Source organism: Camelus bactrianus, chromosome 24, assembly GCF_048773025.1.
Source record: "Camelus bactrianus isolate YW-2024 breed Bactrian camel chromosome 24, ASM4877302v1, whole genome shotgun sequence".
Lineage (NCBI taxonomy): Eukaryota > Metazoa > Chordata > Mammalia > Artiodactyla > Camelidae > Camelus > Camelus bactrianus.
In genome coordinates, this window is record NC_133562.1 from 2,373,003 (window position 1) to 2,389,009 (window position 16,007).

At 50.0% G+C, this 16,007-nt stretch overlaps 1 protein-coding gene across 5 annotated transcripts in view; it reads right to left on the reverse strand.

Moving 5' to 3' along the window:
* The window catches only part of MTCL1 (microtubule crosslinking factor 1), a 95,603-nt gene that overhangs the window by 10,288 nt on the left and 69,308 nt on the right, over window positions 1–16,007 (reverse strand). For all 5 annotated transcript variants that reach the window (XM_074352446.1, XM_074352444.1, XM_074352447.1 and 2 more), the window contains 3 exons: window positions 8,594–8,761; window positions 5,060–5,302; window positions 239–535 (listed from right to left, as the gene is read on the reverse strand). In XM_074352446.1, coding sequence (XP_074208547.1) covers window positions 239–535; window positions 5,060–5,302; window positions 8,594–8,761 — 708 coding nt within the window. The remainder of the gene's footprint in view (window positions 1–238; window positions 536–5,059; window positions 5,303–8,593; window positions 8,762–16,007) is intronic.

The window sequence follows — 16,007 nt, forward strand, 5'->3', positions numbered from 1 at the left end:
CATCCCCCAACTTTGGACAGCACGGCCCAACTAGCTCCTGTCTGCTGAGCGAGTGGGCAGGTGCAGCCCCCGTGATACGGGCTCACAGGGCATGGTCCCTAAAGTCTAAGTGACCAGGAAAGCCTGTGTGGCGCTCCCATCTGCTGCTCTCGTTCATCAAGGCTCCCAGCGGTGGATTAAGCCCCGGCCCCCCCACCCGGTCCTGCCGCAGGTAACCGCACCCCAGACCCAGGCTGACCTTGGGGAAGTAGGTCCTGAGCTCCCTCTGCAGCCCGCGGGCCGGAGACTCCTCCGGCTCCTCGTCCAGGGACAGGGCGTCCAGGTAGAGGTTCTCCCGGGCTGAGCACCTGTCTGACTCCTTCAGCTTGGCCAGCGGCCGGTCTTGGAAGGGCGTGGAGTCGGTGTCCGCACAGGGCCAGGTCCCCGCGGGGCGGGGCGCCCGGGGCCCCCCTGGGTGGGCACGGGGGCTGAGGTCACCTTCATTCTGATCACAGAGGAAACTGCTGCCTCTCCGCGGACTGTTTTCTTTCTGCAACTTAAGGGTTTTCAAAATGGAAACAATTAGCTTCATTGTTTTCTGTTGCCCCCTAAGATCATGGTTTCTCCAAAATCTGGAATTATATGTGGTTCATCCATGACAGTGAAAAGTAAACGTTCTTAAGAGTTCTGACCATAATTTCAAAAATAACACATTACAAATGCTTTACAGAGAAATCTGGACGGGGACAACCTGCACTAACCACACACAGGCCAACTCCTGACGAGAACATGTATGTTACTGTGCGTTTAACTCTGAGTACTGTGCTCATGGGAAATTGCACATTTCCCTTTTTTTAGATCTTAACATTGCCAAGTGACATATTTAGAACTCCCTTTCTTTGTAATTTCCTTCAGAATTTAAGGCACACTTGGAAAACCATCAGTGATAGCAAACTTCTGAGGGTGAATCTGATTTTCCTACCCAGGTTTCCTAATAACAGTGCGGTCTCCACATCATTTGGGATGCGTCCTGTACAAATCCTGAAGGAGCTACTGGGGCTATAACCAGCGAGGGTTGAAAACAACTTACACTCTGCCTGACAGGATTACAGTTTAGCTATAGAGGTAATTAAAGGTCTAGGATAATTGGAGAAAGAAACAAAAACACAAGCCACATAGCTGTTTACAGCCCTACTTTCCCCTGACTTGGTCAATCCCAGGGCCAACTCTGCAGCCCTGAGCTGGAGCCCCTGTGTGTCTGGTCCAGGCAGGTGTCACGTTGCTGACTCTGCGCAGCTCACTCTCCCCACCTGTAAGATGGGTGCAGAGAGGGCTGCAGGGCTGGCCCGGTGAGGCTCACTGTCAGCAGAACCACTGCCGACTCATCTCAGGCCTGCCTGGCTCCTCGGCCGGTTAAATGCCTTGTCTCTTCACAGAACCAGAACCAGACCTAGACCTGGGTGGGGTGGGGGGGGGCTTTAAGAAGGAGCTTGGGTGAAACCACAGGGACACACATGTGGGGCGGCGCGCTATCCTCTGAGGAGCCTGGGGACTGCTGCCCCTGGACCCTCCGGGGCTCCCCTCCCTGCCTCCCAGAACAGGAGCAGACAGCACCATTGATGGGCCCCTACTGGGTGACACGTGCTGGCTGCCCTCTGAGTAAGTAAATTATCTGAATGACTAAACGGACATCAGGCCTTGTCCTCACAGGGTGGCAGGAGAAAGATTTCCAGTGCTCAAGGCTGAGACGATACCAGCAAGTTCTCAACCTCCCTTGGAAGCGCCTTGGTTTCCGTTTCAACAGAGCGTCTTTCAGCAACCACACCTCTGTCCTAACATGGGCCGCCCTCCACCGGCTGGGTCGGCGCCGCCTGTGTAACCAGGAACGGAGCCATGCGGGGACAGAGGACTCTGACTCACTTCTAGTCATCTCTGAGTTGGTGGAGCCGAAGTCTCAGAGTGTTACCTTCCTTTTATGAGGAAGGTGGCGACTGAAGCAGCCAGAGCTGAAATGTTAGGATCACAGTTAAATGAGGAACAAACAAGTCACCCTGGGTTTCATCTCAGCCCCCTCTGCCCTGCCACCCCCCATAGCACAGTTCTCTTGAAGATGCTAAATGCTTCCTTTAGGAAGCATGAAAAGGAAAGCTTATTACATTCATCTAATACATGTCAGTGCAATTTAGTTTCAACACGTGATCATCTCCAAGCTATTCTGGGCAGAGAATTAAGATGCAGGAATCACACGTGAAGCTGTCAGTGTACATGGAGGGGGTGGGAGGGGGGACTACAGAGAAGAGCTACGAACAAGCATTCTATCTCAGCAAAGCGGGGTTTCCAAGATAAACCCGGGCAGCCAGGAGCAGTGCGCACCATAGCTGGTGAGCCTTAGATTCCCTACAGATGAACCATGCGGTTTGAGCTGGAGGTAGCTGCTTCTAAGGTGCCTCCGGGCTGCTGTAACAGAAAATGGGGCCTCAGACGGGCAGCACTTCCCGGGAGTCATTTCAGACTAGACGTCAGTGCCTCCGAGCTCAGAGTCCCGCAGCAGAACAACTTGTCATGCAGATGCCACATTTAAGATCTGCATTTCAAATAATACAGGGAACAGTAAACCCTTGAGAGTGTCACCTTACCTGAATTGGTCACAAGAAAAAGGTGACTTTGTGCACAGGTTTTAAAAGAACAGCCTTTCAGGCTGGAGAGGTAACTGCTCTAAGGGAGTTACTGGAGGAAGACTGGAGCAACGTTTGAGTTTCCCTTTAGTCTAATCAGCACGCGTCCTAGGGCCCTGGCAGGTGCACTGGGAATGGAACGATTCCACAGAGAAGTGCTGTGTGACTCCAGGAAGTTAACTGTCACCAGTCAGGTCTGGGGCGAGACACATGCTGAGAAGATGGTCCGTGTCACCTGACCTCACACATTCCCACAATCATCTGTCATCTAAAATGCCTTGTGTGGCACAAATTATGGAGGAATTCAGTGACACAGGACAAGTATGAAGCATGTGTTCTGCAAGTGGAAAATGGATTTAGTGTTACTGCTCCCACCATCTGCATGAGGTCATCACAGGGAAGGTTACACGCCCACCATGCAATCAGACATCGAGGGCGCATGTTACTAGGAGGGCCTGCCAACGGTGCTTGTTACCTGTGGGGCATGCAGCTGAGAGCGAAGTGAACTGACAGCCCAATAACTGATACCAGCAAAATCTACACACACCCATACACACTTTAGCCAGCTTCCTCCTTTACAGAGAATGCCTACAACCGCTTTCCCTAATTTTCAGGATTCAGTACTGTGATTTTTAAAGTGTCAGATATTTTGGGGGAAAGGCTGGATTTATTTTTGAAGGCATAGCTGCATATCTGCAGCATCATTCATTGACAGCAAACCTTCTAAAAACAGGAGTGAAATCACTGCGCAAAGCCCGTGGGATCCACCGTACAGATTTCAGGACCAGATGAACGTCCAGAACACTCGTGTGTCAGATCCATTTTGCTCAAAGATGGTAACCTTGACTGAGGATGCAGCTGGGGTGGCAGTGACCATGTGGAAATGGGGTTCAGCTCTTACCTTTCCCAAAAACAGTCTTAAAATGAGGCGGGTGCTCGTCTCTAGGGTGTTAACTCTTCAAAAGTTGAACATCATCAGATGTCTCCCTCATTTCTCCTCTACTAGACATTCTTCATTCCCAAAGTAAAATAAAACCCGAAAGGACTTGCTTAACTTCTACCGAAGATGTGACTTCCCAAATGAAGCCATGACAAGACCAGCAAGCCTACAGCTCACAGGCAGAGGGGACGGTGATGACGACGACCTTCCCAGGGGACAGGAGGGACAGTGAGTGGTCTGGGCAGGGAGCCCGGTGGGGGGCCGGCCCGGTAATGAGGTGCCTGGAGTAACTAATGGTCAGAAAATTCTTCTCAAGTGCCATGTTTTTAGGCCAAACAGGAAGTGGCCAACTTTCCTTCAGTAGAATTTGGGGAATTTTAAAATAAGCCACATCACCCATCAGTCCAGTGACTCACCGTGTGAGTCACCGAACCCAGGAAGGACGTCAGTGCCTCTTCAGCTTCAGGGCACTTGCTTCTTCCCAGGCGTGTTGGAGCTCAAGGCTCCTGTGTGTGCAGGGCTGTGGGCCACCTCAGGTCTTTTTCAGTTCTTACCTATCTCCCCAGTAGTATGCAGAACACAGGGACCATGTCCTGGGAATGACACAGCACATTTTTCTAAAAGGCTCCTGTGTAGCTGAAGGCAGTGTGGGTATCTGTAACAGTAATGAAGTTCTTATCCTGAGTTCAGTTTCTTAGTGATTCAGACATTTCCTTGAGGCCTCATGAGTTTATAAGTGTGACAGGCTGAGATAAATAAAATTATTCCTATGTAAAAATCCCGCTAGGGCGGAATCCTAATCCTTCATCATTAATGTGAGAATTTAATCTGTGCATCATGCAGGCTGTGGTACGCAGGTCGTCCCGAGTCTGACGAAATGCAGAGAACGGTTATCTGGGCTGTGCAAAAACAAGCCCCCTCTCCCAGAACGCGTCTGCATTTCTCAATTGTTTTTGTAGTTTAAGACGATAAGCTTCCAGTTCCCTCCCCGGACCATGGTCCTGTCTGATCACAGCTCAGCAGTACCCACGGCAGGTGCAAACAGTCCGACTTGCAACTTAGCTCAGCAGTTTCCTCACTAACGGTCCGTTCCAGCTGCAGCAGTCACCGTGCCCACGTTGTTAGTGGTGCACTTAAAAGTTAGTTTGCTTTTTAGCAGAATTCACTTTCTAAGACCTGAAATAACCTCATCTTTCAAGTTTAGTCTTTAAATTTGTTTAAAATGTTATCCTCTACCCCTGACCACACACACACCACACACACACACACACACACAGGCGGTTCCCTACAGACCTGTGATGAAAAGACCCGGGTACCGGAAGGGCTGAGCCCAGGGCTCCCATACTAGAAAACCCTAGGTCCTCCTCTTCCTCTGGTGGTCCCGGAATCAGCCTGGTGCGGGAGAGCCCCGAGTGCCCTGACTTGACTCCCAGGTCAGATCGGTGGTCCCTCCGCGCCCCCTCACCTGCCGGATCGTCCAGCGCAGCTCCTCCTCCTGCCGCTCCCACGCCTGCCGCTCCCGGTCCAGCCGCTCAAGAAGCTCCAGCTTCTCCCGGTTCCAGTTCTTCTCGCTGTGGTGCATCCGCTGGCGCAGGTCCATGACCAGCCTGTGACTGTCCGCCAGCAGCTTCTGGTGCGCCTCCCTCTCCTTCCGGAGAGCTTCTTTGCTGTCGGCGGAGGTGCCCATGTCCCCCAGGCTCAGGTCGCTCTGTCAAGAACAGCAGACTCAGGAACACAGCCCCGCAGCCGCACATCAGGAGGTGGCCCACAGCCCTGCACACACAGGTGCTGGCCCTGGAGCGGGTGTAAGCCGACATGCGACTGATCTTACAGAGGAAAGGTTTCATCTTTAAAGCCCTGAGGGTGAACCTCTGACAGAGTCTGTGTGCTCCTCGCTCCCCTTCCCATCCTGCTGCACAGCCCCTGAGAGCAGGCCCGTATCTGTCCCTGTATCCTCAGTCCCCAGTGGAGCGTAGTGATGGGGCAGCGATGGAAATGAGTGGTCTACAACAGACGCACGTCACATGCCCGGGAGGCTGAATACCAAAAACAGACAGACAAACAGAAACTCCCATCAGCGCATCCCATGCAGACTGCTGAGAACCAAAGAGGAAGCTGTAGAGGCAGACAGGACGACAGCACACGCCGAGCACACAGCAGACATCTGCTCAGAAACCACGCAGGTCAGGGCACAGCGGAGCACCCCTCGGAAGGGCTAAAGGGCGAGAAAGCCAGCCTTGACAGAATTCTATACTTAGCAGCAGCATCTTTCAAAAATAAAGGGAAAATGACTTTCTCAACAAAATTAAAAAAAAAACAAAAAACAAAAAACTATTGCCAGAAGACTTGCATTTCAAGAAATGATAGAGGACGTCTGCAGTAAGAAGGAACATGACACCAACACACACTTTGATCAAAAAATGAAGAACACTGGGAATGATCTAAATAACTGAATATAAAAGTCACTTTCCCCAGTTTTTAGTTGCTTTAAAATATTACTGAGTGTCTAAAGTAAACACAGTTGCAACGTATTGTGTTCACAGAACACAGAGGAGTAAACTGTGCCCCAGCAGCACCGAGGACAGGAGGGGGAACTGCGAGTAGCTGTGTGTTGTCCAACATGATACATTTTAGTGCAAGACTGGTAAACATGATGAGGAATCTTTTTGCTGCGTTAGTTCAGCAGATCCCTGAATCTATCCACGGACATGTGTTAATCTACTCAGTCATAATGGGTTCTAATCCATTCTCTACCTTGATGGTCAGAATAACTTCTTTAAAATGCAAATCAAAATTCTTTACTCCCAGTACAAAATCAGGACTCATATTTCAGTTCTTCTTTCCCCTCTGATGTGCCCAGCTCGACGTGCTATTTTTGTCTGACACACCCTCTCCCCTTTCTGTGCACCCGCTCCTGTTCATCCTCTGAGATTCATTCTAAGCAGGACTTTATTTGTTGGGGATTCCCGGGCAGTTGGAACAAGGTCTGACTTAGGGGCCAGTTGAAGGGATCCCAGATTTGGGAAATGACCCAACATGGCCTCCTCTGAGAGGAAAATACTCCTTTTTTGGTAGAATTCAACTGTTTTGCACATAAGTAGAAAAGGGTAGATGGAGTTACTATACATGAATCGGCATCAGCCCCCATTCGTTGTTTTCTGGGCTGCAAATATTTGACAAACTCTTGAAACAATTTGGGCAGAAGATGAAATCTTTACTTAGTACCGCTTCTGGCTTCTGGGTTTGAAGTCCTAGCTTTATTTCTCGGTGTTTAGTGATTCTCCCCAAAGCTTTATTTGTAGCAACTACGTGGGTGGATACCAGGTTCCTCTAAAACAAAGATGAAATGTTTTGAAACTGGCTCACGTCAAAGATTGTCTCCTTTCTTTAGCTACACTTACATCTCTGCAAATATTTAGCTTTCTCCCCCCAAACACACTTCTCAGTGAATTTAGAGGCAGCTCATCAGAGCGTCCTGACTCAGGTCTCCTCCACTGCTGACTCCAGGCTGCGAACTGAGGTAAACGGCACCTAGTAGGAGCCTCCCCCCCGCCAGGAGATGGGATTCCTAACATCGTTTGACCAGCCTGGCCCGGGGCTCTGGTTCAGCTGTGGCTCTGCTGCCACTTCTGCAGGCGACACTGTGCGTCTGCTCCACCCAGGGCCGTGGTCCTGACAGCACCGCCCCTGTGGCCAGACGGCGATGCACGTGAGGTTGCGGGTAGGGGAGAGCTGTCCTCCTTTGACACGACAGGCCCCTTCATCTTGTATCAAGGCCATTTGGAAAATGTCTCCTTTCTGGGCAAGTTTTTTCTTTCCCGACTGAGCCAATTCATGTAAAATTTTAATGACTTTACAGTCTCCCTCAAAAAAGGGCCTAGAAAATAGATGATCAAAGATGCACAGACCTTTCCTCCCTCAGCACGATCAAGGGGCTGGAAGAAACCTGCAGAAGCAACCTGGGCAGACACTACGCAGGAAGTGACACTGCTTTTAAAGATTTTCAGAGAGAAAGCAGCCAGGGTCTAAAGTCTCCGTGAGGCTCTGCTCTGACGCGCCGTGGGCGGTGGGGGCAGGGACGTGCTCTCCGCTGCACTCACGCTCCAAAGGCTTGGAGAGCGGAGCCCACTGCTTCCTCTGGGCCTCAGTTTCCCTCGGTGTAAATAAGGACATTGACTAGATTCCTAAGACACAGTGGGGAGGTCTGCAGGCTTTCTAGTCTTTGGGGATATCCGGTGGAAAGGGCAACTGAACCACAGCCTGTTCCTCCCGTGCTCCTGTCTGACGGCCGTGCTTCAGGGGAGCCCGAGACAGCCTCCTCTCTTCGCCGCACGTCCTCAGCACACTTGCTATTTCCAGTCTTGCTTCTAAGGGCCATTCCGGCAGGTGCCAGGTGACATCTCACTGTGGTTTTGGTTTGCATTTCCCTGATGATTAATATAATGTAGAGCATGTTTTCTGAGGAAAAGGAAGACACTTCCTTGGAAACGTATTTCTCTCCACCCCCACGCTCACTGCCCTATTGTTTACAGTAGTCGAGAAGAGACGCAACCTAAGTGTTCGTCGTAGGATGGCCGGATAAGGACAGTGTGGTGTATACACCGCGGACTACTACTCAGCCATGAAAGAGAACGAAATTTCACCACTTGTTACAACATGGATGGACAGACCTTGAGGGCATTATGCTAAGTGAAGTAAGTCAGAAATACTGTAAGATCTCATGTGTATGTGGAATCTAAAAATAAACACATAGATGAAGCCAAGCTCACAGATACACAGAAGAGATTGATAGTTGCAGGGGAGAAGGGGACTGGGAATGGGTGAACTCTTTCTGTTTTTAGTTTAAGTAAATTGAACAATAAAAATAGACAGCCCTGTTCAAGGCAGAATGGGAAGATAAGAAATGCTGCTTCTGAAACGCTCCTGGGCGGGGACGGTGTCCCCGGCTACGGGCCCTGTGATCCGGGACTCTGCCCGCCCCGTCCCCCGGGGGTTGTACCTGCTCCAGGCGGCAGGTGAGCGCCGCCCACTCCACGTCCCAGGCCGCCTTGTCGCGTGCATACTGTTGCTGCAGCCGCCACCGGGCACGCGCGTCCTCCCGCAGCTCCGAGCGCAGGTCCTCCAGCAGGGCCCTGAGCGCGCAGAACAGCTGCTGGTTCTCTGCCACCTGCGGGGACACGGCGACACGGTGGGCCTGCCGTCACGCGTAAGGGAGGGGACAGGAGCCCGGTGACCAGGGTGGTGCCGGTGCTGGGCTGTATCCCAGGTGGGCGGGAATCTGCACGGTTAGTGGGAGAGCCTGGGGCCCCTCCGCAGGGGCTGAGGCTGCCGCGGGCTCGGGGATCAGGAGGCTGAACAGAAGTGCTCTCTGGCCCAGGAGCACTGGGGGAGCTGTGGGGCAGGAAGCCAGTGCGAGCCGGAGGCCAGCGGGAGCCGGGTTGGGGCTGTCAGGAGCCCCTGCAGGACCTCAGATGTCCCAGCTTCGGCTGCGGTGCAGAGAGATGACGAGTTACATACCCTCTTGTGTACACCGTTGAACCAAGAGAGCTGGTCCCACTCCGACTCATGGTTACTAAGAGGTCACATATACACCAGCATGGTCATGGGCAGGGCTGGCTTTTGAGGTTTCATAACTAAAGCCAAAGGTAAGTTCTTCACCTGTTCATGAAGGCTTCCCCATGGGCCCCCAAGACAGAATCATTGCCCCTCTCTTTTCTGCTTCATGGGTCACAGGAATAACCGCCGCACCCACGTGCTTATCCTGTGCCCCGCCCTCTAAGCTGTGGGAGGAGGGGGGACAGAGCCCAGCCCACCCTCACATCCCCAGTGCTTGGCTCACGGGAAGCCTGCGGACAGGCCTCATACATGAAGAATGGGTTTTTATTACTAATCTGCCTACACCTAAAAGATTTTATGTATTTGAAAACCTGTCCACTCCTTCGGAAGCACATTTCAAACCCACCACTGCTATCTTAGTACGCTTCTGCACGGGCATTACATCAGAAAGGTCTGTCAAGATGAATTACACACACCGCATCAATTATGGTACCTGGGTACTAAAAGCTGCATGCGCCCATCACTTCCCATTAGACAGAAAACCCCAAAAGCCTATCGCAAGCTCCCAGACTGGTCTCAGGGCAATCTCTGTTTGGTGTATGTACGAGGCAGGAGGAATGAGAGCTCTATCAGGCCTGCTGGATGGAGGCTGTCTGTCATATGGGAGGACAGAGTCCCTTGCTCTCTGAAGAATCCCCCTATGTGCTCAACCTCCCATGCAGGGCAGGAAGGAGGGGTCCCCCATCCTGGGGTCTGCACGCCTATCGGCCTCCTCTCCTCCATCAGGTCGAGAGCCAGTCATGATTCTAAAACCATCTTGTGAGCACACAAAACACATGTACGTACACAAAAACAGTCAACCGCGTTTGGAAAGAATTTAAGATACTTTGGATATATGTTAGGATTTAAATAAAGTTGACAGAAAAGAAATTCCTTGACATGAGTAGATTTATCACTGAAAATGCCAAAGTTTTCTCCATAATTTATCTGAAGATATTATTAGATACAGTAGATTTTTGATTGAGTGGAAAAGCCTAACTTGTTGGCATTTTTTTGCTCCTTTTCTCACCTTGAACACCAGTTTGTACTTGGCTCTGAGATGAAAGGCATTTCAGTTAGTATTTGCAAAACTCAGCAGATAGAAAACCTAAAAATCCTACACATTCTTTCCAACCATCTGAGTATAAGTAAATTGCCCCTGTTCTCAAAGAGATGCTCATGAAGTGTGAGAACCTGTAACAAACGCAGAGGTCTCTGTAAACCACGGCGAAAGTACTTAAAGGTGATGTAAGTGCGAGTGAGTGAGGGGTTCAACAACTTTTTCACAAATGTACATATTCCTAAGTATAGAATTTGTCTGCTGAAAAATTATGTATATTTTATGGCAGCTTTATTTGGTATTTTCATCTTTGGATTTCAAATTTTTAAAAAAGTCACTACTTTTTTAAGTTGAAGTATTTTAAGCATAAAATAATAGTAATAATTTTGATCCAGTCTTTGAAGCAGTCATCTCATTTTCATTGCAGAAAAAGCAGCAAATCATATAATAAATTCTCATGTCATCAGTACCTCCCTATGAACCCCAAGTCATATACACGGTCAGCTGTGTAGTTCTTAGCTGTGTAACAAACAGCTGTGACAACATTAGGACCAGAATTTTGTGCTCCTTGAAAACAGGGTTCAACTCCCTCACACTAGGCACAAAAATAAACTCAAAATGGCTTAAAAACTATAAACCTCTTAGAAGAAAACACAGGCAAAACACTAACATAAATCTCAGCAGCGTTCTCCTAGGGCAGTCTACCCAGGCAACAGAAATAAAAGCAAAAATAAACAGATGGGACCTGATTAAGCTTATAAGCTTTTGCACAACAACTGAAACCATAATCAAAATAAAAAGACAACCTATTGAATGGGAGGAATATTTGCAAAAGATGAGGCTGACAAGGGCTTAATTTCCAGAATATATAAACAGCTCATACCACTTAAGAAAGACAAACAACCCAATACAAAAATAGGCAGAAGACTTAAACAAGCCATTCTCCAGTGAAGAAATACAAATGGCCAATAGGCATGTGAAAAATGCAAAATATCACTAATTATCAGGGAAATGCAAATCAAAACTACTATGAGATAGCACCTAACGCCAACCAGAATGGCCATCGTTAAAAAGTCCACAAACAATAAATGCTGGAGAGGCTGTGGAGAAAAGGGAACCCTCCTACACTATTGGTGGGAATGTAGTTTGGTGCAGCCATTATGGAAAACAGAATAGAGATTCCTCAAAAGAGTAAAAACAGACCTATCCTATGATCCAGCAGTCCCACCTCTGGGCATATATCCAGAGGGAACCTTACTTCAAAAAGATACATGCACCCCAATGTTCATAGCAGCACTATTTACAATAGCCAAGACATGGAAGCAATCTGAATGTCTATCAACAGATGACTGGATAAAGAAGATGTGGTACATATATACAATGGAATACTACTCAGCCATAAAAAAGAATAAAACAATGCCATCTGCAGCAACATGAATGGACCTGGAGGTTGTCATACTAAGTAAGCCAGAAAGAGAAATACCTTATGATATCACTTACATATGAAATCTTTAAAAAAAAAAAAAAAGACAAACTTATTTGCAAAACAGAAACAGACTCAGATATAGAGAACAAACTTGCAGTTACCTGCGGGGGAACAGGGTGGGAGGGGATAAATTGGGAGTTTGGATAAACAAGAAGTTTATACTGTATAGTGCAGGGAACTATATGCAGTATCTTGTAACTTACAGTGAAAAAGAATATGAAAACAACTGTCTGTATGTCCATGTGAGATTGAAGCATTTTGCTGTACACCAGAAATGAAAAAAACAAACAAACAAACAACAGGGTTCACCAGACATTCTTTTTGGAAATTGAAAATTTGGTTCCTCTGGAAAGAAGTACATTTTGGCATTAGCAGATATCAGATTAAATAAAATTAAGCCTTAATGTTTCCATGAACATTGGGGTCAGAGTCATCAACCAGATGTCCCTTATCCCAGTATTCTGTCTTAAGTCATCGTGGAGTGAGCTCCAAGTTGCTTTGGGGTGAAGGTGGCCAAAGGGAGCAAGTGCTAAGGGGGGTGAATGCTGTGGCCCGTTACGTCCTCGCCAGGAGGAGCGCGTGGCCAGCAAGCAGCCGGCCTGGCTCCCGGTGGACAACAGCAAGAACGATGTCCCAGGGCACATTTCTGAAGACCTAGAATGAGCCACAGTTGGGCACGATCCTTCCAAATGGCTGTTACACATACAAACCAACCCAGGAATGGTAGCTAATACTAACAGTTCCCCATGGGCCGGGCTGTGACAGTCATTCACCTGCAGGGGCCGCATCTCACATCAGCCTTGAGTGAGCGCTGTCACATGCCTGTGTCACGTGCGGAGCCCCGGTGCTCAGCGACTGTGCACCTGCTGTGGCCCGGCCGCAAGGAAGCATGGAGCCTGACTGCCCTCTGGGTCTGCGCCACCCCAGGCGACAGCCAGAGCCAGGATATTTGAATCTGGCATCAGACCCTGTTCAGGCTTTTTTTTTTTTTTTTTTTTTTTTTTTTAAAGATGGCTTCTCTGTCTAATCTTTGTGATGCAAATTCCATCCCCCACATTAAGGGAAATAATGAGTCATGCTGAAAGAATGCCTAGAAGTTACTCCTCTCACCACATCTCCAGTGGTTGCCCTTGCTGAGCTGTTTCCAGTAAAAAAGACCCAAATCAAGAATGGAATCAAAATGGAATATCTGGTCCATTTAGAGATCATCAGGTGAAAGTCTTCTTGGAGACAGCCCTCTGCACCTTCTGTGAAGGAGACCGACTCTGCAACTTTTTAGCTTATATATCTGGTAAGCATTGTCAGTTTTCAATTAAAAAAGACCAACTTTTCAATCTCTTTAAATCAGTCGATTGGTTTTCTTGCAAACAATCAGGATAAAATGGTTCCACCAATCCCTTCTCCTCATTCTAAAGGCATTTCAGCCCCGCCAAACTCCTGTCTCTTGGGTAAGGCTTAAATTACCAGAATTGGCATCAGGAGCTTGACGGTGCTATGAAGTGTTAAACTCAAGGCTGGGTTTCCAACAGGACTACCATCCAAGTACAAGACAAACATTAAGAGAAAGCGAAAAGGAAGTTTAGAAAGATAACACACCCATTTGTGATGCAATGCCAGCTATTTTACAAAACCACTTTTGCCGAAGAGTTCCAAGCCGTGCGCACCATCATTCTGTGAAAGGGCTAAACTACCATCACCTACTTTGCTTGCCTTGGAGCCATTAACTTCAGAGATGAGTTTAATCTAAAGTTGGAACAGAGGTACTGACCTGCTTCGGACTGACCTACAGAAAGCCAGTCACAAAGCAGAGGTGATGGCCTCTACCTCCTACTCACTCGGGCTAGACACACAGGCAGAGAGGCCCAGAATGCTCTGGTGGCTGCCCCCGCGACCCCCACCACACCACAGCCGTACAGAGTTCTTCTTGATACATATAAAGAGGGGGCCTCATGCAGGTTCGATAAAAGTAACTCCTCCAGCAGCAGGCGCCCCAGGACGCGTCCCTCACTGAGATTAGCCAGAACAGATACAGTTGCACTTCAAGCAACATCTGAATAAATCAGCCATTTATCATTCTTGCCTTCATGGTTACATTCAGGTTAATTTTAAGATTCCTTTCTAAAGCCATCATCCCCACAGATAAAAGAGAATGAGTCACTGAAGGCTGGCTGTGAAAATATAACCTATGATGGAAGGTGACAGAGGGGACAGACTCACTTGTGTACACGACTCAGCTGGCTGAGAAGCCACCAGGGCACCCGGACCACATGGGCTCTGCCTGCGGGTCACCCTAATTTTCACTGAGAGCCTCCCAGGAATGCACGTGGGGGTGTGAAAGGCCTAATGTTTGTATGTTTAAGAAGGTACAGACCCAGAGTCATCAGGCAAAGGTGTCGGAGAGACCAGGGAGCGCTGACGATGCTCACGGGGCCCGGGGGCAAGTGGGCACCTGAGCAAGCGTATCAGCCGATTCCGATCTCCTTCCGCACTCTCAAAGGTGTGTGTCAAACTGCCGGCCAGTCAGCTCCAGGAGGTGGGACTGGGGCCGACAGGGGCCTTTCTCAGGTACCGTTAAGTACCTGTGACTTTCCACCTCCTGCACGTGTTGTTTTCACAGAAACTGAGACAAAACCGCGCAGCAGAAGCCAGTGCTCCCTCGGCCTCAGCGCTGGCCTGGCTCCTTCCCTCTGACGCTGTGGGGCGCCCCGGCGCGGGGGAAGGTTTCCGAGTCTGAGGAGTAAACCGTGGTTCCAGACGCGGAAGTAAAAACTACCTCGGCTCCAGAGAAGAGCTTCCTTGTTTGAAAAATTAAGTCAGGGCAGGTCACGGTTCTGACACTCAGAAGTGCTCTCTCCAGAAGTTTCTGCATCCTGGGCCGAGTAGGAGGTGGCGGCCAGCGCGCAGGCTTCTGGGCTCCTGGTGGATCCAAGTCCCAGGCGTCCAAGAGCCAGAGGCGCTCCGGCCCCGGGGAGGCTGGCTCTGACGCTACACTGCACATGGGGCCTGGCTCAGGGACGGAGGGGCCGGGGGCAGTCACTCGGCCTTACGGCTGGATGTTGGGTGAGACTCCCCAGTGACAGGGGCAGCTGCAGCCTTACAGACGAACATCAGACTTCATCAGGCCTCGCTCTGAGTTTCAGGTTAGGGTCTTCACCTTCACCCCTGGATGCTTTGATAGAGTATTATGTCGCATCCCTGAATGGAAACGTTACTTCTCTCTTAATAAATCAATCCAGTTCTGGGGAGACGGGCTCTTGGGACCGGGGGGTGTACTTCCGGCGCCGTCAGCCATCCCGCGTGAAAGAGCCCGAGCTCAGGCGTTGCGAGGGAGTGCAGAATGCTCACACAGCCGTGGCGGGCGGGGCTCCAGGCCTTACCGCGGCGGCGGGCGTCCTGGAGCTTGCCACCAGCCTGGGCTCTTCCAGACGGCAGCAAACTGAAGGCTCACTGTTCCCGGGGCAGTCAGGTCCCTGCTGCCCCATCAGTCAACCGGGAACGTTTGCAGAGACAAACATCTTCCAACCTGACAGTTTCTTATGAACTACTTCCAAGATTGACTCGATACGTGTAAGTTTTTTTCCTTTTACCTGTTTTGACATGATAAGTATTGCCATCCACTGTGTTCTGCTGGGAGAGGTTTCAGCACAACACAAAGCAGAGAGCAAGGCCTCGGAAATTCTGTTACTTGCAGATTTATCCTTGGGAAAGAAGGCATGCCATGTTTCCCACTCTGCTTATCACCTGGGAGGTTCTCCGAGTTTCTGAGAAGCGTGCGGCTCTGCAGGGCAGCTCCCTGAGACACGTGCTCCGCTCCTGCACCCAGGGGCCTGGCTGGCGCCCACGTGGCTACAGGGCAGGCAGCCTCCTCCCGGAGCGTGCGCTCCCCCCTCCCAGGGACCCAGCTGTCATTTACAGTACAGCTCCTTCATCTCTGTCCTCAGCCAGCGACCATGGGCAGACGGGTTCACGCACAGGAGACAGGATGCTGCCCGTGTGGACTCGACCCTGTCCGCCCATCCACCTGCCTCTACGTGTACCAGACGAGGTGGAAACTCGCAGGTCTGTCTCTGCTTTCAAGGGGAAGGGCTGAGAACGCAGCAATGGAAGGAGGAGGCAGCAGAGAGACAACAAACACACAGGATGTGGGGTTCCAGCTGAGTGAGTTCACGTGGTTTCCCACCCCAAGGGTGCAATTTCCCATGACTGTTGTCTGGGAACCCAGATGTGTTACTTCCTCACTCCCCTTTCCAAGGCATTTGGATGCGCGCGTGG